Source organism: Zonotrichia leucophrys, chromosome 1 (genome assembly GCF_028769735.1).
Source record: "Zonotrichia leucophrys gambelii isolate GWCS_2022_RI chromosome 1, RI_Zleu_2.0, whole genome shotgun sequence".
Classification (NCBI taxonomy): Eukaryota; Metazoa; Chordata; class Aves; order Passeriformes; family Passerellidae; genus Zonotrichia; species Zonotrichia leucophrys.
Window position 1 is genome coordinate 75,092,373 of NC_088169.1, and position 26,966 is coordinate 75,119,338.

The 26,966-nt window shown below is 38.8% G+C and overlaps 1 protein-coding gene across 10 annotated transcripts in view; it reads right to left on the reverse strand.

The window, feature by feature from the left end:
- GRIA4 (glutamate ionotropic receptor AMPA type subunit 4) overlaps positions 1-26,966 on the reverse strand; it is a 216,376-nt gene that overhangs the window by 57,529 nt on the left and 131,881 nt on the right. For 9 of the 10 annotated variants that reach the window (XR_010441041.1, XM_064718367.1, XM_064718359.1 and 6 more), the window contains exons 5-9: positions 17,091-17,144; positions 14,967-15,125; positions 12,992-13,159; positions 11,310-11,414; positions 6,238-6,348 (exon numbers count right to left, since the gene is read on the reverse strand). Coding sequence is in view for 9 of the 10 variants with exons in the window: in XM_064718367.1 (XP_064574437.1) it covers positions 6,238-6,348; positions 11,310-11,414; positions 12,992-13,159; positions 14,967-15,125; positions 17,091-17,144 (597 nt within the window). In the remaining variant the exon portion in view is untranslated. Of the gene's footprint in view, positions 1-1,942; positions 4,968-6,237; positions 6,349-11,309; positions 11,415-12,991; positions 13,160-14,966; positions 15,126-17,090; positions 17,145-26,966 lie in introns of those variants that run through there. The other variant, XM_064718419.1, reaches the window with a different exon arrangement.

Here is a 26,966-nt window from a genome sequence, read left to right on the forward strand (position 1 = left end):
GGTGTCTAACAATGGAGGATAGGTGGTATTACATGAGTGCAGTCCAATGAGTGCCTTTGCCTGTATAGAGTTTGAATTTTCAAAGGAAAACTGCAGAGTATTACCAGCAGCCTGCACCTTTTCTTGTATTCCTATCCCTACTTAAATCACGTTGATCTCAACCACCAGTCTTCTAGAGGGAGAGAGGGAGAAAAGCAGGGAGATCTTGACCTCTGCAGAAGTTCTTAATTTTTGGAAGTATTTTGGCCATGTGTATGAAATGTTCTTCCCTCACAAAGACTTTTTGTTCATATGAGAGGAAGAACCAAAATCTGTGCCTTTCCACATATGTTATTGCCACAAAAATGTTTAAAATAAACAGAGGCGAAAAAGACTCTGTCCTGTCTGTGATTTAGCCAACTGCTTGCTAGGAGGGCAACAAAGTCTGTCCACTGTCCTACATTTGTGAACTCTCCTTACAAGCTTCAGCTACATTGCTTACTGTACCTCAAAAGCAATTTTGCTTTCCAAAGGCCAGAGTCAGTGGTTTCCAGCTCTTCTGATTCAGCCATAAATCCGCAGCCAAAGGCATGCAACTACAGTCACACCAGGAGATAATTCTGGCGATGGACTCAAAGACAGGCACAGTGTATGCCAGATCAGCTTACTCCTTCCTCCAAAACCCAGACACTGTGCTTCTGCCTGCACCCCACCACTGGCAGGGCTGCTGCAAAAAAAGCATTTTAACTGCTTTTGCACAGCAAAGCCAAGTGGCAGATGCCTCAAGTTTTCTGTTAAAAGTTAAGTGCACTTCAGCCCTCCTAGCCAGGAGCTGTGTGAGGGAACACTGAGAAGGGAAGTGGAGTGGCCCAGTTCTGTCCTTGGTAGGTACACGGAGAGGTCATCCCATGCAGTCGAGTGACCACTAAGATCTGACAGGGATCTGCTGGGTACCTGGAGGAACTGCATTGGTTCTCTTCCCCATCCACCTCCACTGATCTCACTGATTTAGACCAAAATAAAGCAGAGAGTGTTTTTCATAATGCAATTAGCTTACAGAGTAAGGTAGCATGCCTTGCTGTGACTGCTTTCAAAGAAGCAGCAACTGAGTATGATCTGCCAGTGTGGAATGGCACAATTAAAGATAACTGCAACACCTACTATTTGCTTACTATGTTGATCTTTCCCTCTTAACCTATTTTATTTTTTAATTCTTGTGCCTACTTTACCTGCCAAGTAATCAGATATCTATTTTCAAGAAAGAATTTAATGGGGGAATGTGGGTGGGACTGCATGTGAGTATCTTATAAAGATTATTTTTAAAAAGAAAGAAATCAAATAGTATCCCTAGTTTTAAATCCTGTCCATTTCAGACTTTGAGGATGTCTCAAACTGATGAGGTGTTCGGTTGTTATAATAAAAAGACACTGCAAGGCAAAAGTAACTTATACGATAAATATTCAAGGTGACACTGTGAAGTCATGAAATACCTGAATTGATCAATAGCATGTACTTAGCCATATCTTGATGCTCTTTTCTATCTGTGGCACTGAAAAAGACCTTTTTCTTTTGTATGATCCCTTGCAATAGTATTTTCGAAGTTAGTAGCAATGGTGTAATCATGGTAGTCTAAAAATGCAAGAGCTGCAAGTCGTCTGTGGAGAGGTATTATCTTCTATTAAATCAGCTGAAATAGCTGAAAACATAGGCCTACTTTTTAATTGTTTCCAGTTTTAGCATCTTGTCTAATAGAAAGATTATCTCTGCCCACCATCTCTGTGCTTACTATATTTTTGGACTATGAGCTTTTAACCTACTGATATAAAGCACACCTCTGACTTACTGATGAATGAGGTTTTATATTGCAATATTTGCAAGATTTCAGCTGCTTAAGAATGTTCTATGGAGTACTGAATCAAGGGAAAGTTCACATTGAAATGACCAATGACTAGCACGGAACAGATATTTGAAATGGTGCAAGCTTTACTTATATAATTCACAATTTCATAACAATACTTAACATTTGCAAATACAAGTTGATGTCTGCAACAATTACCTTTATAGATGTAAACAGATCATTCCACCACATTGCCACAAATTCATGTGTACAGTTAAATGCTCACAACTGATGATTCATACTATAAGGGAAGTCGGACAAAGTAACTAACCCAAATAACAAACAGATTTAAACTTGGTTCTCCTATTCCAAAGTGGATTTCAAAATATTCACCATTGCAAAAATAATTTGTAAAAGTGGCAAATATCTGTGCAAGGAAATTTCTAATTTTTAGAACAGATGTGGGACACATTATCACACTTTATTCTGAAAGAAACTTCTGTAAATGTCAATGGAAGGTTTTTTTGGTGAGTTTTTTTCTTTTACTTTTTTTTCTTCTGAATAAAGTGTCCAGGATTCGGTTTGAAGTCTTTATTATTTTCATGCAACAAACTTCATTTTTTTTCTCCAGTCTACTGAGGAATTTAATTAATAAAGTTTCTAATGAAAAAATATCTTTCTATTATGCGAAAAAAGCCTTTAATTAGAATTTCTGAGGTAAGACTCTATAAAGAGTATCAGTCAAAACAGTGATGGTGATTCTCAGTCACCTAATGAAAGTTGCCTATCATCTTAGATGCCCTAAGGTGACTTGCTTGACCCCAAGGTGCTGTTCTGCAGGTGCTTTGTGCTTGCCCTTTACAGACAGGTCTGATACCCTCAGTATAAGGCATCCACCTATAGGCCACTGAATCAATTTCAAAATTTTTGTGGAATTACAATCTTGGGGAAAAACTTATCCCACATGCCTGGAAAAGTGCATACACTACCTAAAACATCCAGAAGAAGAGGTCACATATACAGCATGAGACAGGCAAGGGTGATCCTTCCAGTGTAAGAAATGGGGGACAGGCTGTGTATCCTAGGGCATCTTGAATGTCACTGAATGCAACTGAATCAATACCCTTTGTAAAGCCATCCACATCTAGGTGACTTGGCTGTGAACTGAATCCTGCCCTTGGAACTTAATCTGGCAACACCAAGGATATCTCATTCAGATATTGAACTGTAAGCACAATGCAGATGCAGCTCACCCTCAAGCTTTGGTTTTAAAGGAATTTTGTGACATTTAAGTTTTGCAGTCTCAGAGTTGACTGCAGAGTTGGCCCTATCATGAAATGTATTGAGAGTTTGGATTAGTCTTCTGAGCCAACTTCCCTAGATTCTTCCTCAACAAGTTGGGACCATATTTCTGAACCTGCAGAATTAGAGATGATCATTCTCCCTAGCTAGACAAGTCCCTTGTTTTACCTTAGTGTTAGAGCAGGGCTGCAAAGAGCATCCCTTCTCCAGTCATGCAATGAGCCTACTGTGCATTTGGAGGTGTTACCATCCCACCCCAAAGGAAATGCCTCTGCACAGGTAGGAAATCTGTCCAGAGTGCAGGAGGCTGTGCATCACAAGAGGTGCAGAATAGGAGCTATAAATTGCAGTTGGTAAAGAACATCAGCTGCCCCCTGCTGCCTCCTCTCTCTGGGCTGCTACTGCACCACACAGCTAATGGGGATAGGCTGAGAGCCTAAACCAAATTTGTAAAATAACTTCTACGTGCTCTCACTGTGTTACAAATGAAGAAAACATTTTCCAAGTAGAAAACACTATACTAAGTTCTTTGGGTGCAGAGCTGATCATTATAATGCAGTTTCTATGCAACAGGCATACAGCCACACTACAGCAAAGTAAGCATAGACACATAAAAGCTGAAGAAACAGAGGACAAATCAACTTGTGCTATTTGGCTTTAGGCAAAAATTAAAGCGAGCCATGCTGAAAACCTGTAAGCTTTTCCTATGCTGCCATGACATCTGTCTTTGAAGACTGAAAAGTCTGACAGCACTGCTGGCAGAAGCTTTTCAGTTAATGTTAGAAACTACGCATGCAACCAAAATTAAATGTGTCATCTGCAATGGTTCAATTTCCCTTCAACATGAAGAGGGCAATGAAGAGGTGAAAAAGTCTCTGTGGCATTTGCAACATAACAAAGAAGAGAAAAATAACAGGAGTCTGAATGTTATTCTAGTTAAATATTTCTTTTCTTTGTGTGCGTGATCTTGCAGATGCTAAATACATTGTCCTAGCAAGCCAATATTAAGAATCATGGTTCTATTCTGCCTTCAGCATCATGTATGCAGCTCCCAGAGGAGTACATGGGAGATGAGCATGATAAGGCAGAATTCACCATATATTCTTATTCAAACCAAATTCCAATATATTTCTCTTGCACTGGGATTTTGAAACATGGAAAAGGGACAATTTTTGGTCAAGAAGCTGTGCTGCTTTCAATTAATTGCATTTATCCAAAAATGACATGCTGCATTAACACAGGGCATGCTTTGGAATACTAATTCAGCTTTTTGGTTTTGCAAACAATCCCATCAGTCCCTTCAATACAGGGATTGGAAAAGTTCTTTTGAAGATAACATTTATTATGCACATCAAAATGCTTCAATGCAAACAGGACAGGCAAGATAACACATTTTAAAAGCTTTCTTGTTTTCCTTTTTTTTCCTTTCTGGTGAACAGAAACCTTTTCTATTACTTTTCCTTATTATATTTTACTCGCTTCTCCTAAGCTTGGAGCTATTTATGGAAATTACAGTATTCATGTGTGAGAGCTTCAGTCAAAGGTATCAGGATTGGTTTGAGAGGAAAATTTCGACTGAAAGCTTGTAATTCACATCGTTCTCTTCTCAGCTTGGCAAAGTTGAAGGTTAACATCATCTGTTCTAGACATTTCAGATTAGTCACAGAACTTTTCTTGGTGGTTCAGTGCCTGGTCATCCAGTCAGAGGAACAGTAATCCATATGGAAAAATTAGCTCAATGTTACTAGACTGGTGGTTAATACTTGAGCCTTAGTTAGGAATGTTCGCAGCATCTTGGGACTCTTTTCTTCCTTGATCAATTTCTTAAAATAGGATTCTTCATCAGAGGCTGAAAAGAGGAGGACTGTACTGAAGTATATTTTTTTCCATCATTGAGTCTTTTTTTTTTTTTTTTAGGAAAAAGATACATATATTTAAAATTTCCCATGCAAAAATAAAAGTTACACAATTTGGTTAGGAGTTACATTCTGAATTCCTGTATGGTAGTTTGGTTGTTTTGTATCCTGGAATGACAACCTTCAACGGGAGATTTGTTACGACATAATTAATGCATAAGCGCTGATACAGACTGCTGAAAATCTGGTAATTAACTGTATTTTTAGATAGAACATGGCATGATGCTTTCCTTAGGATTACTTTAAACTCTGTATTGAGTTAGAAAAAAAAAATTTAACACCTACAGATATTCCTTCCCATTTGAGACAGAGTTTATTGGGTTAACATGTCTTGTCTAAATGAGGCAGGTGAAAAGGGCAGTGAACTGAGATGTAAAATCTTAAAAGCGGTCACGTAAAGGTCACCCTTTGCCAGTTGGCTTTGATAAACATCAGCTTTAAAGGGCAAGTCTGACTTCAGAGGAAAAAAAAAGTTAAATATTTTTTTAAAATACAGATTTGTAAGAAACAATTGTTTTGAAAAATTATGAATTAAAAATGTAAATTAATCAGGCAACTCATTCTCCTATGCAACCACTCTTTAAAAACACAATAATCCTGCAAAATCAAATTCCAAATCTATATTGATTTTATTAAAATGGAAATTTTACTGCAATGCTGAATGAACATTAAGAATGCATCTACTAAATTCATGTTTTCATCCACAATTAAGAATAGATAATCCAGTTTTGACCGGTTGACTGAACCATACCACTTAAGAGCTTTAGCTTTTACTAAAGTCAGTTATTGGGTTTATAATTTACCAAGAAAAAGGGACACTGGTATTACAGTAATCTCATTTTATACCCTCTGTTCTATTTAAAGGTTTTGGGTTTTTCTTTTCTTCCACTGTTCTGTGAGTCAAGATTTATCAATTAGAGGTTGTAAGAACTCATATCTGAGACTTATTTTAGTAAAAAATGGAAAAGACTGAATTAAAGAAAAAGTTACCACAACTCAATTTTTAAAACCTGATTTCAAGTGAATCATTATATTAAATGCATACAAAAAAAAAATCTGTGCAGACATGACAGTCAATATAATTATGATATATGGCTCTCATCCTCCCACCAACCTAGGAACTGGCAGACTAAATTAGATCATAACTAGAAATGAGATTGTGTCACACACCAGTATAAGCATTAAAAAAAAGAAACACCTTACCAAAATTGTAGTGACAACTACTGTTCTATTCTCAATGGCTGCAGTGTCATTTCCAAGTGTAGGTTCATGCTGAATCAAAACTAATTTATCCATGTCATTCCAGTAACCAACCTGCAAAATAACATGTATATAATTTGCAGTAAGGTCTACATTCTGCACAGCAACAAATATAAACTCCTGTAAGAACAAGAGTGATCCAAAGATGGTTTTGTCCAAAGGAAGTGCTGTCAGGTTAGATATGGGAGTATGCATCTATCACTCTGGGTGTATCCCCTTGCACCCCTGCTGCACAGAGACAGACCTGGTGCCACCTCCACTTCGCTGCTCCTGAATGATCTGAGCTACTTACTTCAACCAGAGACACAAGGTAAATCCCATTTTCATTACCTTGAAGCCTTCCTGGGGCATAAATGAGATATAAGAATTTTTTCTACCCACAAGAATATTTTTGTTTGTTAGTCCTCCAGATCTTTTAGTTTTAGACAGAGGAATGAAAGACATCTGGATGACAGTTTTGCAATCCTATGGCTGATCTCAATTCCTTGCTCCATCATGGGCTTCCCAGGAGACCCCAGCTCTGGGATTTATACCAGGCTTGTTCCACTTAACTGCTAGCACTGACCTTTTATTACCTACATTAGAAATCCTGTTATTTGTGCTTTTTTAACACTCACAGGACAGACAGTACCAGCAGGCAGTGACTCAGCTCATGCAGGATAAGTATACCTCCTAGAAAGGTGCTTGCTTTTCCCACTGACTGCAAAGCATGGTGAGACTGAATCCTTCCCAAATATATCTCTGGGAAGTGCCTACAGGGAGGTGGAACAAATTGGGTTTTTCTGTCCTTGACTGCATTTAGGCTGCCATAACCCTTCCCTGAGCAGCTTTAAGGTAAAACAGCTGCCCTTGTTCATTGCTGGCAATGAATTCTCTAGAGTCAGATTTTAATCAGTTGTCCTTGTAACCCCATGGAAGAAAACCCCCAATCCTATTCTTTCCCCCTTCTTGCCCATTCTCTTTTCTACAGATAGATCATGGCTGTCTGTGCATCCACTGACAAGGCTGCTGGGGCTTTTTGCCTGACCCAGCACTGACAGCTCCATGTCAAATGGACAACGTGAACACAAACCTGTCAGTAGCACAGTGTTCAAATCCCACCTCAAGGGGCTTCCCTGCTTGCTGAGAACTTAATGAACTGGGAGGCTGATCTTTCTGCCCAGCGTGATTTAACAGACACATGATCTAAAAGGTTTCTACCAAAGAGATGCAATTGAACCAGGCACGGCTCAGTTTCTGGGAGCACCTGGGGACAAGTCAGCAGCAACTGCCCCTTGCTCCCTTCCTTGATTAATCAGGAGTTCAGGAGACCAAGAGTTGGAAGAGAGGAATGCCTTGTTTATCTTACTAGAAAAGGAAGAGGATTTTAATGGAAAGTGGGGTCCGGGCAGAACTTCAATGTGAAACAAACATGCACAAACTATATATACAAAAGTTCTGGTATATTTAGTTGAAATGTTCCTTTTCTTTTTGAGATTGCTCTTAGTGCACTGGAGCTTTGATTTAGGTGTCTGCAGCTAACAGGAAGTGTCAGCAGTGCTGATATAGTAAGGAGGAAGGTTTTCTTCCTGGTAGTATGCACTTCTAACAAATATTCTTTTTCAGCCAGACAGCCAGACAGCCACAGATAAAATTGATTATTGAAAATGTGGAGTTCTTGTCAAAAAAATGTGACCAGCTAAAGCCAAAATATGTACAACAAAATCTGGCAGTGTGGGGAATTATTATTATTAGTGAATGATGATTTTTCATTGTGCAATTCTTCACTGCTATAAAGTTCAGAACGAAAGCAGAAAAGGAATGATATACTGTGCTACAGAAGTAAGTGCCATATGAAAATTCAGACAGAGATAAAGGCATTATTTAAGAAATGACAGGCATCTTTTAAAGGAATTTTAGCTTTTGTGCATTGGTGTGAGCTTGTATGTATTCGGTGCTAACCTGCACTAAAGTAACTCTGAAACTAGATTACTGAATAAATATAAAAGATATGTCATGACACTTGTATAAAAGTATAGAGATACACAGTCACTCTGAGAGCACGAAATAACAGTATGTTTTCCCATAAATACCTCATCTTCACAAGGAAAAAAAATTCTCAAAGGACACGATTGAATTTAGCTATAAAAATACCTCCAATTCTATTTGCAATTGAACTTCATAGCAGTTGCATCCACTTATACAGAGGCTGAATTTATCTTTTAGGGAAAAAATACTGCAAAAATATTTGCCTCGAAGTAAATTTGCCATAACAGTTTGGATTTCAATGAACAGTGTCCTTTCTGAAGGCCTGTGCACCTTGTAGTAACCACTGAAGCAATCCTGTTGGAGCTCACAAGCCACTGAGAGCAAGAAAATACGGAAACATTTTGATAACTAATTTTCATGTTGCCAAGTTGGAATTCAGAATCCAAATCTTAGACTGTCTAATGCATGCAATGTAATGAGTATACTTTGTCTAATTTTTATTTTCCATTTTTTTTTTCATTTTATTACCTACATTAGACTTCCAGAGGTCCCTTATCATTCACAAATGACTTCCAGAGGTTTCTTATAATTCACCATGCATCCTACCTGGTGATAGGATGCATGGTGAATGACACAATTCCAGAATTATTGAGCTGGGAAAGGACCTCTGAAAGTCACTTGGTCACACCCCTTTGTTCAGCCTAAAGCCAGTTGCCCAGAACTGTGTCTGGATGGCTTCTGAACGTCTCCAAGGATAAAGACTTCACAATCTCCCTGCACAACCTGCGGCAGTGCTTGGTCACTCTCAGAGTATGAAAAAGTATTTCCTAATGTTCAGAAGGAACCTCCTGTGTTTCAGTTTGTGCTCATCGGCTCTGGTCCAGTGCCTGGGCCTGTATCACTTGATCACAACCCTCCAGTCACAGGAGCCATTCCATTACATCTCTGTGATCCTTGTCCTCCCACCCTTTCCCCTCACCAGCAGGTTTTGTTACTGCTCTGCAGAGAAGAACCAAGTAAGAAGTGATGCATAAATGAAACTAATAAGAGCATAGGCTAATATTTCCTGTTTTACTAAACCATGTGGAAGTCTGCCTCTGTCTAGCTGTGCCATTTTTTAATGGTCTCTTCACATATTTAAAGCTGTGGGCAACAAAAATCACTTTTCTAAAGATTAGATCCATGCATTACTCTGACTGGAAAGGCAGCTGGGTGACTCATAAGTCATGTTATGTTGGACATGAGAAGAAGACATTAATAGTGAAGGCCTCTTAGTTCAATTAAGTACAGTCATTTCTCACATATTATATAGGATTTGTCAGGCTGGACTACAGAACTGGTCCAATGATCACATATAAAGCACTATCCAATACATGAGAAATAATTTCTTGTGAGTAGCCAGATCTGTCAAAGCTGTTATGACTTGTTATGTCAAATACAGGTAAAGACTTAGGAGTAGCAGAGAGGCATGACTGAAAGGTAAGAAAAGCTCCTTGGGCCTCTAGCACAGCTCAGACATAGCTCCTCTGTTTGCAATCACCCTCCCCTTAAACTGCACGCAAGAAGAGAGGAAGGAGACATCCCTGCAGTGGTGCCAGACCAACACCTGTCCCGTAACAGGTGACAAAGCTTGAAACATCAACCCTTTACAAAAGTTTGCTGACAAGCAAATTCCCTAATGAGTTACTGAAGTTGTGACCTAGTTAAACACATCTATTTGCACCTTGTCTTTCCTCCAGTACAAGAGGGAACAGGGGATGGAAAGGGCATAATTCACTGTTTCCTCCAGCCACCCATATATCCTCCTGGCTGGCAATGGTGTGTGGTATGGAGACTGGAAGGAAGCAGGGCTGGTAGCAAGATCACACATTTTTTGGCACAAGACAGCAGACTTCCCAAGAGACGAAAGACAAACTCACCTTTCCCAATTTATTCTTCAGCCATCCGTCACACTTTCAAAAGACAACTGCACCAACAGGTCTTATATGCAGGCACATGCCTTGCTTTGGTCTGCGGCTCTACACTGTGATATAGTGGCAATTTTTTCATCCAAATGTGTAATTCTGCTCTGGGTCTGCAGTTGAGCACTCTGCCTCCTCAGCTCTGTGGCAGGTAACTGTCTCCAGGGACACACAGTTCACCTGGTAGTATTTACTGCACTTGTCACCTCTGGCCAACAGCAGAGGACTACTTAACTCAATTTTGATTGCTTTGGCCCTACTCAAGCAGCCATGAGTACCCTATTCATCATCACCTCCCCCCTTTTCATGTTCTGATGACCTCATAAGCAAAATAGATCAAAATGACTCAAAAGAAAAAGAGAAAATCCTTGAGCTTGAGTACGTTTTCTGCTTTTATTTGTTTTATTCTATGATAAATGGACAAATTTCAGCACAGAAGAGAAAGGATCAACAAAGTACCCTAGCTTATATTTTCAAAGTGATTGGGCTGAGTGATAATGAGCATTCAGTCATGAAGGATCTGCCTAGACATGTATTAATGTGCATTTGCTTGCAAGCAACCAAGCCAATCAAGCACACAGGATTAGATACTGCAATAAATTTCAGAAAATGGTATTCAGGTCATTCTCTCTTCCTCCTCTCTCCTCTTCTGTCCTTTCACCCTTAAAAGCCCAGTGTTAGTTACAGCCTATGGTTCATGTTTGCACAGAATGTACAAATGCAAGTAATTTTCAAGACAGAAATCTTGGGATAAGATACAAGAAATATCTACTATTCAGAATTCTGACCATTTGCACCCAGCAGCCTAGCAACATGTCATCCAACTGATATTCATTAGTATGCTTGACTGACTGACATCCCACCAGTCCAAGATTCACACTTGTTTTTGTGTTCCCCAATTTGAGGCACTGAATCATAGCATCTAGTAGAAAATGCAGGTAAAAACTGCTTTCACCAGAAATATCCATGTACTCAGTGTATTATACCTATTCCAGCTGCAGAGTCCACTTTAATGTAAGTCTGCATAACCATTTCATCACACACAACTCATTTATATGGTATGAGGAGAGCAATGTCAGCACATACCTTCCGAGGGCCAGTGTTTTTCAGCTCAAAGACATCCATGGTGTAGTTGACCCTGCGACCGTAGTGGTCGAACTGAACATTTCCAGTCAAACCTTGTATTCGAACCTACAAATGGAAGAAAAACCATTGTGAAGATCCAGTCTTATGCTTTTTACTTCAAATATCACAGAGCAGTACAAGTTATCCTGGCTACATCCTTAGATTACCGTAAGAACCCTGCTGTAGAACAGTTCAAAGAAATAAAGTTGGCTACTTTCTTTATATTCTTTTTTCCTCTCAAACCATGCTCAAAACAGGCTTAGATAGGTCAGTACCTAACTGCTAACAAAGACACAAAGTGGACCTTCCCTTCTTTCATGCTGTGCAGATCAACACCTTCCAGCTGCTGGCTCTAAAGAGAAATACATTTTTTACTGTTTTCATCACTCCTGGGTATATATGAAAAAACCTAAAGGAAGTCTGGCCTGAGCTCACATGTCTTTTTAGCTCCCACACCCACCTGACAACAACGTTAGCCCCAGCAAGGCAGTTTACTATCAGGGAAGATAATACAGGGCTGATATGGATAGAGCTTGAAAAGGGTGTTTTCAAAGCATTAGAATGAAAAAGGCCAGTTGTGAAGCCTTAAAATTGGCTGTGGCAGTTTCCCACCACCAGTGCCTCCGCTGAAACCAGAACACTTCTTCTTTTTTCCAGCACTTAATTGTGTCGCTGAAGGATACCCAAGCTGTGGTCCTTGTCCCAAAGAAGTCATGGCCATATTGCTGATGGCTTTGATTTTACCAGGATCTGGCCATGAAAACCTCTCTGGCAGAATTTGAAGTCTCATGCTGTCTGCCTGAACACAGACGCCTGACTTAATGTTCTTCTCCATTGTTACAGATCTGTGCATCTGCACAGAATATGTGAAGCATACAAAATGCTTTATTTCTCTCCCTAAGAGTCAGGATGTGGCTTGAAATCACTTACTCTTTCCCTCTGTCCATTTCTATCTACTGATTTTTCTCCAGGACTGAATCCTTGGCTTCCAGGCACAGAGCTGCCAGCTCTGTCAGCAGTCACTTCTCCTCAACAGTTTCTCCTGAGTGGAGTCTCCTCATTTGCAATGATTTAAATTCTACTGCAGGATTTTTATTTTTGTTACTGTCCCATTCAAAGGAAAGGCTAAATCATCTTGACAGAGATCTGGAACTTTCTAGGCATCCATATTCATCAGGAATTCAAAATCCTGAAATAACCCATAGCTCTGGGTTATTTCTTTTTAAAGAAAAAACCCTGAAACTACCTATGTGATTTCCCTGGGAGAAGTCTACTTTTATTGAAGATGACAGAAACATATTTGAAAGGTTATATTATGTGGTTATATCTTTTTTCTTAAATGACAATATCTGTACAGCCAGGTTATTTGCAATAGTAACAAATGAACTCAGCAGTACAGTGGAGGGAGTTCCAACTATCTCAAAAATCTAACAGTACCTTCAAATAGTAGTAGTTCCTCTCTGCCTTCATTCCAAATTACAAATCAGAACAACCTGAACAGTCCAACCTGCTTGCAATTTCCAAGTAAAAAATAATTTTCCCTCTCCTATTACTACCGTAGTGTATACTGTTCTGCAAGTCATAATAGCGTGCAACTGGTATCCAAAATTCTAAAAGATCACTAGAACAAAGCCTCCCCTTACCTGTTTTAATGTCCTCTCCATATCAATTCCTTGACCCCATGGGGCTGCAGGGTTGGCAAGACAATCACCAGCATTTCCTCTCCTTGAAATATCAATTTTCTGTCTTCTAAGATTACGGAAAGTTTCAGCCATCACAAGTACTCCATCATATGTCAATGCAGATGTATACTAAATAGACAGACAAACACAGCCCTTCAGAGTTGACAAAAAAAAAATAATCTGCTGTTTCAAGATAATTCTAGTTTGATTCATTATGCAGCCGTTTCTATACCTTCATTTAGAAAACAGCTCTCCTCAAAATCAAAAGCAATTTTGTCTAAGGGACAAATGTAGGACATTCCAGTAGGTACAGCTTTAAAATTGTATTTCCTAAGGGTAGAAAAATCTGCATCTTAAGAATTAATTAAAAAGACGAAAAATTAAACTTGAAATATTCAATTATTTTTCCTTTTTTTTTTCCACTTGTCTTACACAATAGGGAATAACCCCATCCACCCAATCTACTCAAAAAAAAAAAAAGGAAACAGTAACTCACTGAGAAAAAATAAACCCTGAAAAAATGAGCAGCTGATGAGCAGGCATTCAGGCTACTGGAACTGTTAGAAATGATCAAGAGTAGATTCTTCCTATTGGAAAACCTGTGTTGGATCTCTGCCTGATAGGTACCTTGAGCAGTCTGTGTTTCTACACCAACTACAGCAACTGCTCTAGGTAGATAACATGCCAAACGAAACATTTAGAACAAGTCTTGGGCAGATGTTAGCCTGGAGCCACATAAAGAAAGGGGTGCTTTCTCAGTATGGTCCTCTGATAAAAACAATGCAACAGGAAAAGTTGTACACATGCTCAGGGCTGCTACTGATATGCATGCTAACTTCCAAAATTCAAATTCCATTATTCAAATCTAATTTCCTTCCTTTCCTTTGTCTTGCAGATTATAAGGTCTTTGAGACATGATTTATCTTTATAGCTTCAAATTTTGGTTATCCTGAGATGAATTATGTGTGATTGCAATTAATCATGCTGACTTCTCAGAAGCAGACAGAATAATCCTGCTTTTGTCACAAGGTGTCCTATAGGTAGAATTTTTTCTGTCACCAGTAACTGGGGAGTCTTCATTCCAAGCCCTTGGTTTTGGTTTGTTTCTTTTTGTTTTTTGGGGTTTTTTTAACATAAATTTTTGACGTGCCACTGAATTCTGTAGCTATGTCTTGTAATTCCCATGTTGATGCTCTCTCTAGACTTTACCGAACTACCAAAGTCCCAGCCAAGGGAGGGCTGGTTGCTTATCTTTGCATAGTGCCCAGCACAAAGGGGCCCATTTTCAAGCATGTCTGGCATGCATTAGTGCATATAATAACAGAACTACTTTGTTGAAGTCATATTTACAGCTGTGCTGTGATTTGCCTGCCAGGAAAATTATATGTCAAAAAAATATTTTTTATCACTCTGTGAAGGATTAGGAAAGAGGAACTCTGGGATGAGATTTAACTTTAAAATCATGCCTGCTTGTGATTTCTACATGAGGATTTGAGGTGGAAAATTTCCAGAGGAAACCCCATAAAAAAATTTAAAGGTAGCAAATTTACAGTTAAAGCACTATCTCATCCAGAAGAATTCATCTGTCAGGAAAGATCTGCACTCCAAAGAAACCTAGATAATTAGACTAATTAATGTAAATTTTATTGAAATTAAGTTGTCAGTTAAGCATTTGACCTTTATCTGCTGTCGGTAATGGGGTGAAGTTGGAGAATAAATGACAACAGACATTTAAGTACATCAGCAAAATGTGTTGCAGTTTTCATTTCCACCATATAAATCTAAGGATAGGCATGATTAATGGCCAGTAATAGTAAGATCAACTGCCTTCTCCTCTGCCTAAATATTAAAGTCTTCATTCATGTATTCAACAATGTTAATAAGAAATTAGAACACTGGAGTGATATCTTTGGTAGTGCTTCAGATCGGGGAGTACCTTTGGTGGGGTCTCAGATCCTGGGTATTCTCTCTGGTCCAGTTTCTTCCAGCGCTGCATCAGCTTAGTTACCATTGGGGTACTGAAATCCACTAGCTGAAATCCAGTCACATTGGCTCCCCCATGCATAAATCTCTCCAGAGAAATATCTTTGAATCCCTAGAAAATCAATTTAAGATTTTGTTTTCCCTCCTATGCCACTGTGGGTCCAATCTGTTCTAGGTCAGCATGGCAGCATAAAGAATGCACAACAGCAGGATTCCATTAGAAGGCAAAATTTTAAACCAGGAAATAATGTTGAACCTTCATTCATAACTTCCATTTGTGTAATAAAGAAAAAAAAAGCCAAGAAATAGATTTGCCACATTATTGCTAGGGTGGTCTTGACAGCTAAGCAACACATTGTTGGGAATGGCAGACAGTTTTTGAAGAAGTGCCTTTGGCGAATAAACTGAAAAATGTCTGCAGAATATTAAAGGTTTAATCCAATTTCCATTAAAGTTGTCAGACTGGAATAAGCACTGTACTAATGTTTTAGAAAATGCATCTCTTTTTTTTTTTTTTCATGTTAAAAAATGAACAACCCTACTCTGTAAATACATTTACTCCAGTATTCATTGTTTAGACTGAAAATGAGATAATATATTAGACATTAGAAGGCAGAGACAGCACATGAGAATCTCATTGTTAGTGCAAGGAAAACAACATCAAAATAGCACTTCTGTTAAAAAGGATTGTGGTAGCTCTTAAGTCTGTTACACATTGAAAACCTAGAGTGAATCCCAACACTGAAAGAGAAGATAAAGCACATACATCTCCTGACCTATTGGTTTCTCTGGATAATCTGTTCAGCACAATTCTTTACTAGAATTTGCCTTTAGAGACAGAACTGAACTTCAACAAACTGCATAACGCAAACTGTTAAAGCACTAAGAAGCAAGCATAAATCTTTCTCCTTTCCTGGCTGCTATGTCTAAGGTTAGCTCAGAAGCATCTTATTTTAATTTTCTTAAATTCCTCTGATTGATACTTATCAGTGAAAATAAAAGTGAAAATCTAGAAATATTTAGGAAAAAAAAATTTGTGGGGTACTGGGGTAAGGGCCCAATATCCCAGGGGAAAAGCACTTGTTAAGGACAGAGATTTGATTCATGTCCTAAGGGTTACTGACAGTAGCTATAAAAGGTGACGCATCAGGACGTTATATTACCCACATAATTGAACAGACAGTAGATAACAAGGTGTGCCCCTGCTGAAGTAGATCAGATGTGCCTGTCTCCACTGCATACCTCACTAGCAGATTACTGCAACATCCAGTTCCTTGTTTACAGCAACTATTTTACATGAGAAAAATTACTTCAGGAACTATAAAACTGTAATGCCGAAAGATCTAATTTATAAGACCTAAGAGTACAGATGTCTCATTTGCAACACCTGAGGCTTTAAATATAATCTGAAGTGGTACTAAGTGAAGGTTCAAGTGCAGCAAAGCACAATAAAATATTTCACGTCAACTAAAATTCCTTGAGGGTGAGTGGAAAGCAAACAGTTTAAAGCATGCATTATACTCTGTCCTATATTCACTGTGCTTTGCCAGGCAGGTATTTTGGCTTAAAGAATGAGTCATTTAAATAATAAAATACTGCATTTGGTCTTTCTTTGCCCTCTTCTGAACATTAGCTGTGTGAATGTCCAGTTTAGCCTTAAAGTAAAAATACTGAAGTAGCAATTTGACTGGAAATAGCTGATCTTACTGGAAAATACATGTTTCCTGGGGAATGTATAAAAGTTACCTCTAGAATTCTTGTGTTAGCAATAATAAAAATATAAGTCAAAAATCATTAGAGTTCTAGTTTAATTCAGCTCCAAGATACATGTATCAGTTCTTTCTCCTACCTTGATTTTGATAAAATTTAGGAGTATTACTTACTATATTACTGTGCCCTTTGTATCTAGATAGCTGCAATAAGAAACCCAAGTTCTTTTACACATCATAAAGAATGCATTATGTACAAGCACATATTAGAGACAAATGGGAAATGCTGTGTGAAGTGCTATAACTTCAAAGTAAAACTGAGCATTGCACTTACCGAGTAGAGGTATAATTCTAGAAAAGTATCTTACCAGGTTGGCAACAATATAATGGTATCCTTTAACATGCTTTCCCACGCTCACAATCTGTGGGAGAGAAATAAGACAAAAAAGGAAAAACAATGTCATACTGTTTTCTCTATAAAGGTGCTTTCATAGAAAGCTAGATATAAACTGAAATATATAGCACTGGTAATATTAGGCTGGGAGTCTTTTTGCAATAATGTAACTATAACTTTCCAGGGACTTAATAATGGGCAAAAGTTAAAATTACAGTGAGTAAAGTAATGAACTGGTAATCTGAGTGCCTTCTGTATTGAAAATGTTACTGTAGTATATACTATTTTACCAAATAGAGCAATTATCTACGAGACACAAATTCAAAAGGAGGAGATGTCACACTAGTTAGAAAGCCTACCCCCGATTTACTTTTTTGTTTAAAATAAGTGCAGAAGTTATGAATGAAAGTGGGAGCTCTGATAAGAGACTGAGTGAGCTGAGCTGCAGCCTATAAAAAGGATTCTGAATTTGCTCTCTCTTCAGAACAGTGAGAGGTTCCGTTGTTTAATATTATTAATTTTCTCATGTTTGTGAATACTTTGCCTGTTAAATAAATGGTTTTCTTCCACTTCTTTCGAAAGAGGTTTATGTCTCCCAAACAGGCAGGGGAGGGGCTGCTTGAATTTGCTTTCTAGAGGGAGCCCATTGGAGATTTTCTTCCTAAATTTGCCTAAAACCAGGATAATAGTCTACAATTGAAGTGCTTGTATTAAAAAACCAAAACATAAGCCTAAAAAACCACAAAAGACACTAGACACCCAAGCCATCATGACCAGACTGTTACCCTTGGTTTAAATGAATTTTAGACTTAATAAAACTCCCAAATTAGTGATTTATTACCACTGCGGACATTTTATTGGGCGCGGTAGAGATGGAAAAGTCACAACTTTCCCTATTACAAGCTCAACACATGTGAGGAGGATACTCTCAAGTAATGAATTTTCCCATATAATAAAAATTTTCAAGTCCTGGCTTGAAACTGGCTTCAAAAGAATTATGATTCCTGCTCCCAATCAGGATTATGATCTCTGATCCCAGTAAAGCTTATACGTCTGTACTCATTCAGCAGTGCACAGTAATATAATATTTGCCTCCTCATTACAGGGAAACTGATATAGGGTAAAAAAAATTACATTTTAAAATAAATACCACATCACAACCTGAAAGTTATTAAGTGGATTGACATAATATAAAATCATAGAATCACAGAATGGTTTGAAAAGACCTTACAGATCATCTAGTTCCAACATCTCCCAATTCTTTCTCCTTGGATCTGTTCTTAATCTATTCACCCCCATCTTGGGCAAATCTCCTTTTGAGATTTATTTCTGTGCTTGTTCCTAGGAAATGCATGTAGATACTACCGCAGAATTCTTGGATTTGATGTGAATAATACATAACATTTTTGAAAAACCTGAAATTTGATGTCTTCATTGTATTCTCTCAAAACTTGTTTCTTTGGGTGAGCGACACAAGTACACAGTTATGTATCACAGAGTTGTCTTAACTTCCCTTACAGTCAGTGGAAAGAGCAGTCACTTGGAGGAAATTATTCAGCTTATTCTAAAGCACATGTGTAAAACTAATTAGACAGCTTGTGCCCTGAAAGTGTGTATTTTTCTGCATTGACTAGAAAGAGTTGATGGGGATTAACTCTGATGCAGACACCTACATTTTATTTCCCTAATGTTAACTGAGATGAATTTCACCCTAAAAATGTTTGACTATGTTGCCAGAAAAGAAAAGTAGTGGCTTCTATTTTCAACCAAGATTGGGTACAATTCTGACTTTGAATTTGGAAAGTATTACAGCTATTGATCACACATATTTTGTGTGATGCTGAGAATTGGTTATAGTCCTGGGAAAAAGTGCCTGTTTAGTGAAATAGTTTTCTGTGAACATGTCATAGTTTTGAATATCCAAACTAGACATGCTGTCACCTTTCTTTCTCAAATACTCAAAGATGCAGAGTACTATCTACAAACCAAGATATGAATTCTTGCTACCTGAATCACCCCCTTTTACTTCACTGCATTTCTGCCCTGAGGGACATTGAGGCAATGAACTCAAGTGGAGCTTGACGGCTATTCAGTCTGGAATGTGAAGTCTCTCACTTTCCTTCTCTGTGCTTTAACTGGTTAAGAGTGGCTAAAGTTTTGAGATGAGACCTCAACATTCCATTAATGTAAGAGCAGATATTACCCAGAAGCCAAAACAGGCCTGAGATTTTGTCAGATGACAGAGTGTTCCAGAAAGCCTTTGCTACAGAAGTTCATTAAATCTGGGGGCACTTAAAAAACCCAGGTGCTTCCTTGTGCATCTTTTAGTTCAGACCAAAAAGCCAAGTTCAATCACAGCCCAGAGGGAAGGCAAAGTGGCATTGTCTAACATCTGCATTAGCAAATAGGGCAGCTGGTGGGTAAGATAGTGCAGCAAGTGTTGGTGCTAAGGAGATGGCATCCCTTGCATACATTTCAGGGATTTACAATGGACTCCATCTAACCTGGTCACCAGACTGAACTCACTACACTTCAGGGCACATCTTGTTTAGCATCATCCAAATAAAAACCAGTTCATGTATTTTGAGTCCAAGCCCATCACCTTAATGTGAAACTCAGGAACCAGGAGAAGGACTGCAAAAAAAAGCATGTTCCAGCTCAGATATTTTGTGTTCCTTTGGGCTGCACTTTCTTAGAGAGGCCCTGAGCATCTGTGAGGCAGGTGACAGATTCATGCAGCACATGGCTGAGCAGTCAGAACTCCTTAATTTCAAAAGCAAGGTCCTGGAAGAGAGGGCAGTGCTGCCACAGGGACCTTTAGTGGCTCTGTCAGGGAGCTTCACACAGCTTTCACACTGTGGCCAGCTGTGAAACCTAGCAGGGCTGAGGCATTGGAGCTGGGCTGTGCCTGTCACACAAGCAGTGAAACACCAGGAAACTGCAGATACGGTAGGTCAGGGTCATGGTAGGTCAGGAGGAACCCTCTGCACGTGTAACTGTGCTCTTCCCTGCTTCAGGATGCTCTGATTCACAGCTGTCCCAGTGTCAGCAATCCGGGGCAGTATGCAGTATTTACACGTTATGCACAATAATACTTATGGGCTATGCAGTACTTCCTCACTTACACATTCTAAACATTTGGTTTCACTCTGTACTCCCCTCTCTGGCTTCTTAAACACCACACAAACATACTGCACCTGTCTTTTGTCACAGTGGGAGTTCAGGGTGACCTCAGCTTGCTCAGGGAGGTTTTAGGAAGAAACTGCTGGGAAGGGTAAACCTTGCTTCTTTGGGAAAGGCTGAGAGCAGGCGTAAGCAGGATGCTGCAGTGGCTTTTGCACATTGATTTTCAGGTGTTAGTTCAATGATCAAGGTGACTAGTAAGTAGAACTGGAGCTTTTTTTATACTTTTATTTGTAAAATTGAAGAAATTATTAAATAATCATCAGTGTTAAGAAGAATGAGTAAGAAAATATAATCTGCTTCCCAAATTGCTATTAACAGGGACGACAAGAGTCATTCCATATATTACTATGTAGTCACACTATTGGTGAATATCTCATTTCTGTAAATGAAACAGAATAGAATAAATAAAAAAGTGAGATATTAAGGCCATTAGGCTATCAAGTTTATTTCAGAATCTAACACAATTTTGTTGGTTGGTTTATCCCCCCAAATATTACTGTTTATGTAAGTGTCTACAGAAAGGTGAACTTCAAAAAAACCCAAATCAGCATTAGGATCTAATCACATTATATATTTCATATATATATAAGAAACTAAAAAGAACAGTTCATTGTGAGAATTTTTAGTTGCTGATCTACTATAACACAATTATGAAAATGCCTTATTCTGATTTCAGAATGCCAGTGGTAATCAAAAGTAACTAGAATTACATTGACTTTAAAGTTTGATAAAAGCAGGGCCAGTGAGATCCAACTCGGGTTCTTGACACAACTCTGTGACTTTATGATACAATACTGTTCTTTCAATTTAGCTGAACAATAGCCTGGTCTAGGAAATACAGAAACTGTTCCACTCTTGGAAAGAAGGGCTACCAGTGTCTGCTTTGATTATTTTCTTTTTTTTTTTTCCCTGTGTGTGGCAAGGTCACTGACTTTGATAAAACCATTTGCAAACTTGCATCAGCATCTGAACAGAGAATCTGGCCCCAGGTCATCTTCTGTTCTCTACTACTGTGAAATGGATATTGCACATAACTCATTTTAAAATAATGCTTAGCTTCTGTAGCATGAAATGTCCCTTGTTATGATTTACAGAAGATGGAGGTCAGTACAGCTGGAGTGAAAAGGACTTATTTTCAGTTAAATCTCTTCAAAAGGTGATAGCTGTGCACTACCAATCGGACTTTAACAAAGGTTTTCCTCTTTGGTATTGTGTCACAATTCACTGCCTTAAGAAAAAGAACACCTGCAATAAAATGAAGGCTGTCTAATGCAATAAAAAAAGAGTGGAGACTTGTTAAAGACAGAAGATTGAGACCTGACCTGAAATATTGCAGCAGAAATGGTGATGATATAAACCACAACTGAAGTGGGATTTTACACAATATCTCAACCTACGATAAATCTTCCACAAAGCCATAAAAACAGCAATTGAGAAACAAGCCTAATTTTAACAACTCGTGCCCAGAAAAGGGCATTCTTATTGGAGAAAGGGTGGACAGCCATCAGAGAGGATGCTAAAAAGGCAGAAAACAAAGCAGATGTGGCTCTGTCTCTCTTGTGAAGGGAGGTGCTGAGCTGGAACAGGGCTATGCACACCCACCCCTCTCATGGCTGGGCAGAAAACGATGCTTCCCACACAGACCCCATGCTTATCAGCAGCTGGCAAAGCAGACAGCCCTGCTCAGTGCAGGAAGCTACAGGGCAAGAAGACCTGGAGAGGTGGCTCAAAGGTCATTAACCATTGCCCTGTGCACAGCTATTTGCTTCCTTCTGCTGCTGAAGTTGTGCCTACTCCTATCCTAAATAGGATGTGGAGACTTGTAAGGAAAAAGGAAATGAGGAAAGAGATGAAGGGTGTAAGAAGGTCACATCACAAATCCTTTAAATCATTCATATTCATCCTTTGTCTCCTAATGCCTATTTGCTCTTTCAGTGACTGAAATAACGTATTTCTCATGTCTAAACCTCATCAGTTGTGTGCTGCAGTAACAAAATGCATTCTTATTACTGTGCAGTGTGGGACTGTGTGCAAAATCCCAGCTGCTTCACAGAGAGGAGCCTGTGCAGAGCTCCTCCTGGCTCTGCAGGGTGAGGAAACTGCTGGTGGCAGTGCTGGCGGCTGGCTCCTTCAAGGAGAACTATCAGTTTGCATTGACATGCCAGTGTTGCTTAGAAGCAACTCCATAGACCTCTAGGGAAAGGACAAAAAAGAAAAAAAAGGCATGGAGAATAAAGAATGAATAAGAAAAGGCACTTTATGAATCTTCCATTCCCTCTGGGTCAGAGATATGCAGAGAGCTGCTACTACATCCCTGAAGTGCTATGAAGTCCAACAACGCTGCTACTAGCCCATACTACTGTGTGCAGTGCACATGCCAAATTTTTTGGCTAATGATTTGCTCCTGTGGTTCTGTGAGAGCACAACTAAAGCTGCATTTTATTCATGCAAATCTAATAGACGTTGGGGGAAAATACAGACAGTCCATGCTGTTTTTCAAACAAGAGATAAAGAAATCTACATTATACCACTAAACTACATGTAAAAGACATGCTGTCTCTTGATGTAAAAGACATGCTGTCTCTTGATAAATACTGATCTGTGTTGTGGTAGTGATCCTTTGTGCCAAGACATCTCCATGCTCATGAAAAACAGGGAAGCAGGAATGTTGGAGCTAGTACTCTGTGTAACTCATGTGTCTGGTTAGTTTCTGCCTTCCTGTATTATGTTGCAATTTATTGCAAAATACCATGTTTTAATTTATTATTAACTTAAATTAATTGCAGAAGTGACAAGTGCTATCTTCAGTTAGTAGACACACTGGAAACTAAGATGAGAAAAAAAATGTTTTTAAAACAAGCCAAATTGACAACTCCATCAATTTAGAGAAATTCCACAGTCAAACATTACTTTTTCAAGTTTAGCACTCCTGAGACAAATTGAGAGGAGATTGAGAACGAGGGGAATATCTTGGCTTCTGTACTTTTCTCCACACATACATTTATTTGCTTTCATTTTGACCGTAATACTACTACTACTACTACTACTATTACTACTGCTGCTATTACTAGTCCTACTAATTATTCTTCTACTACTTCTACTACTAATTCTTGCTGTGACAATCTGCTCCATTTTACCTATCAGAGAAATTTGGTTTCCAGTGCAAACACATAACATGATATTTCTCAGCAACATATCTCAAGGCTCTCTAAGGCTGAGGAATCAGTGGTGTCAAGCAACACACTGAACAACTGATTTAGTTAGACAGCTGTGAACAGCATTCCAGACACTGGGCAGCTATTTCCCTATTTTGCTTGTTAATAACAATTGTTGGCTATTATTAATTAGAGTTTATTGGTTTGCAGTTTTTCCAAGATTAATGATACTAGTACTTTGTGGCAATTTCACATCCACGTGTAAATTTTAATACTACACAGGGCAATGGTAATTCTTTTTACTATTATGTATCACTTCAGCTGTGTACACTGAAGCATTAAATCTGTGCCAGATGCTCCATAACAGTTTTCACCTCTGTGTTTAAAGGCAAATAAGCCCTGGATGAGCAATGAGGCTTGATCTTGATGATACAAAACACTGACAGAGCTGAGAAAAGTGCTCATCTACTGGGAAACATCCTATTTAATTCTTATGGTCTGGGGAGAACAGGATGAAGGAAAAACTGTCTGGAATCAGCCTGTTTGGTACACCAGGAGCTAGACTGATGATCTCTGACAGCAAAACTGATTCATTTTGCAAAAATCAGAAGAAAATGCTGTTCATAGTGGACACTGGAAGGCTCTAAACACAAAGAATGCTGAGGTTTCAACTTTGTCAGATGGAGACAGTGGGAGAGGAGGGAGTTGCTACAGATGGAAGAAGAAAGGAAATCCATTGCCATTCATGCAGAAAGGAGAAACACTTCTTTTCTGAATATAGTCCTCATCATGTGGATGTGTTTATGGACATATCTGTTTATATAAATATAGAAACAAACACTGACACATTACTGCATATGAAAAGCCCTAGAAAACAGAAATGAGGAGTAGCAATATTTTCTTTCAGAAAGAAGTAAACATAAAGGTAGGAAAATGCAATTACACCTAGCTTGTGTTTTCAGCTTGCTTTGCTGAATTTTGCATGAAGGTCGTTATGGAGACACAATTAAATTGAATTTCTGGTAAAAATCTGAGAGGGCTATCATAAATAAGGAAGAAGAAGCAGACTACTCAGTAGCAGAGAATGAGAAACCAAAATGCTGGAGAGGCATCTGTTTATTGAAGGACTTTTTTAGATGCAGTCACACAATATAGCTCAAAGGTTGATCCGATCACCCTGGTATCCCTTCTGGCAGTTTCTCATGCAAGCACATTACGGGTTTGCAAGGTTCAGTACAGGATGACACACAGTTCACCCACTTATAAGGTATTTCTACCTCTATGTCTATAGGTGTGTAAAAAGAATACTGTGAATCAAAGGAGCTCATCTGTGTACATCTGTGCCTTATTTCATGGCCTTACTCTCAGTCTGACTCACGAAGCACAGCAGGACAGGCTGGGCACACACTGGAGAAGAAGAGGCCTTGCCAAAAGGCTCCTGGGCTTCTGGTTTGAGCTTCCCACGGGCCACTCATGCACCCTCATGGCAGACAAAGCCAACAGCCTCTTGAACTGCAGTGCCACCACGGCAATGATCCTGCCCCTGGGCTCAGCTCTGCTGAGGCACATCGGCAAGGGTGTGCCCACTGCTGGGCCCCCAGCACAAAAGAGACATGCACACACTGGAACAGTCCAGAGAAACACCAAAAGGTACTGAAGCTTCTGTCATATGAGGAGAAGCTGAGAGAGTTGTGACTGGAGCAGCCTGGAGAAGAAATACCTCAGGCAGATCTTAGCAATTATTTATAAATACCCAATAGGATGGTGTAGGGAAGAGGGTCCCTGACTCTCCCTTGAGGTGTACAATGACAGGACAACAGGCAAGGGACACGGGTTGCAACACAAGAAATTCCAGCCAGACATGAGGAATTTATTTTTTTTCTATGAGGTAGTAAAGTAGTGAAACAGGAAATAAGAGTGTTATGGGATCTCCATCCTTGGATGCATTCAAAATTAAGCCAAATGAGTAACCTGATCTAAGGCTGCCCCCTTGGGCACCAGGAGTGATCTTCAGAGGTGACCTTCAATCCCAATTATTCTCTTAGTTTGTGAAACAGAACTGCTCATGTCAGTATTTCACAGTCTGAATTTCAAAACCAGCTCCAAAATCTGTATGAAAACAAATACCACCAAATCAAGAGTCCAGGTTTTTTTTTTTTTCCTTCTGGAATCTTATTTTCTCTGCAATGCTTAATATGCAATGACAAGAATTCTGTCAGAAAAAGGGACAGGTGAACAAAACTGTTAACTTCCAATTTCAGTACTTCATGCTTTTGAAATCTTCCTTACATCGTTTTACATGTCTTTTTGGTACAGATTAACAGCAACAAGAAAAAAATATTGAAAGTCCAGAAGAAAAGGGCTAAAATATTTACAGTTAATAACATTATTCCTCATGACCTAAATGACTCCTAGATTACACTTTTCAGTGTAACTATCAAATCTGTTTGGAGAACTGACTGCATTGTATACCTGAACACATTTCTGACTACTGAACAAAGTATAAGGAATAGCTGTGATATCAGCTGTGGCTGAGCAAATGACAGTTTGCCTCTCCAGTAATAAGGGTTATTAGTCTCTGAAGAAGTAAAAGAACAAATACAGTGGTTGAACAAATAAAAAATGTTTTCATTGAAATCTTCAAAATTATTTTCTGTGATAGTCTTCAAATCTGACCACATTGTTTCATCACACTTCAGCATTGCTTGCAAAACAGCGAACAAAGAAATAATGGAAGAAATCTACAATGTGTATTTACTGAAGGTAAAGTATCCCAACTAATTAAATGCACGTACAACATAGGAGAGAGCACCATGGCATTTCCTTAAATGTGTGGTTTTAGCTATATATTTTCTGTCATCATTCCTAAGGAAATCACTTTTCTGCCACTGAGCTGTCTCTGGGTCTGTTTATCAATTTTCCAGTAAAATATTTTTTAACACATGTGGCAATTTCAGCTATATTTGAAAGGAAGACAATATCTCTAAGACACATGTAAGGTATTAAGTCTGTACAGTTCTTATTAATCCTGGCTGCTGGGTGGAGAACAGAGACCCATCTGTTTTAGCCCACCAAAAGGACAGGAAGCACCTGGACACTACAGCTCCTGTCTGACAGCTACCAGTCAGCACATGGGCACTGACACTGTCCACCCATTCCTTGATTAGCCATGGCAATTGCCTTTTCTTTCTTGCTCAGTAAGTACACATTTGGGAAAAAAATTTTTATGGCGTTTGTGGAAGAGGTAGACTAGGAGAAAAACAAAGTCCATAAAAACCCAGAGGGAGATCACTTGTTTTAGTACTTCTGAACACCATTTCCACCTGCTATATTTACTTTCTGTATTGTTTCAGATTTGACTTGTACAAATTAAGTGATAAATAAATATTAATACAAATAAAATTCTGTGGGAAAAAAATTAAAAATAATGATTTTGTTAGACTGGGATGCCTGACTTGGGGTTTCATAACTTCAGCTTAAATAGGTGTGTGGTATTAGTTTTGTTTGAG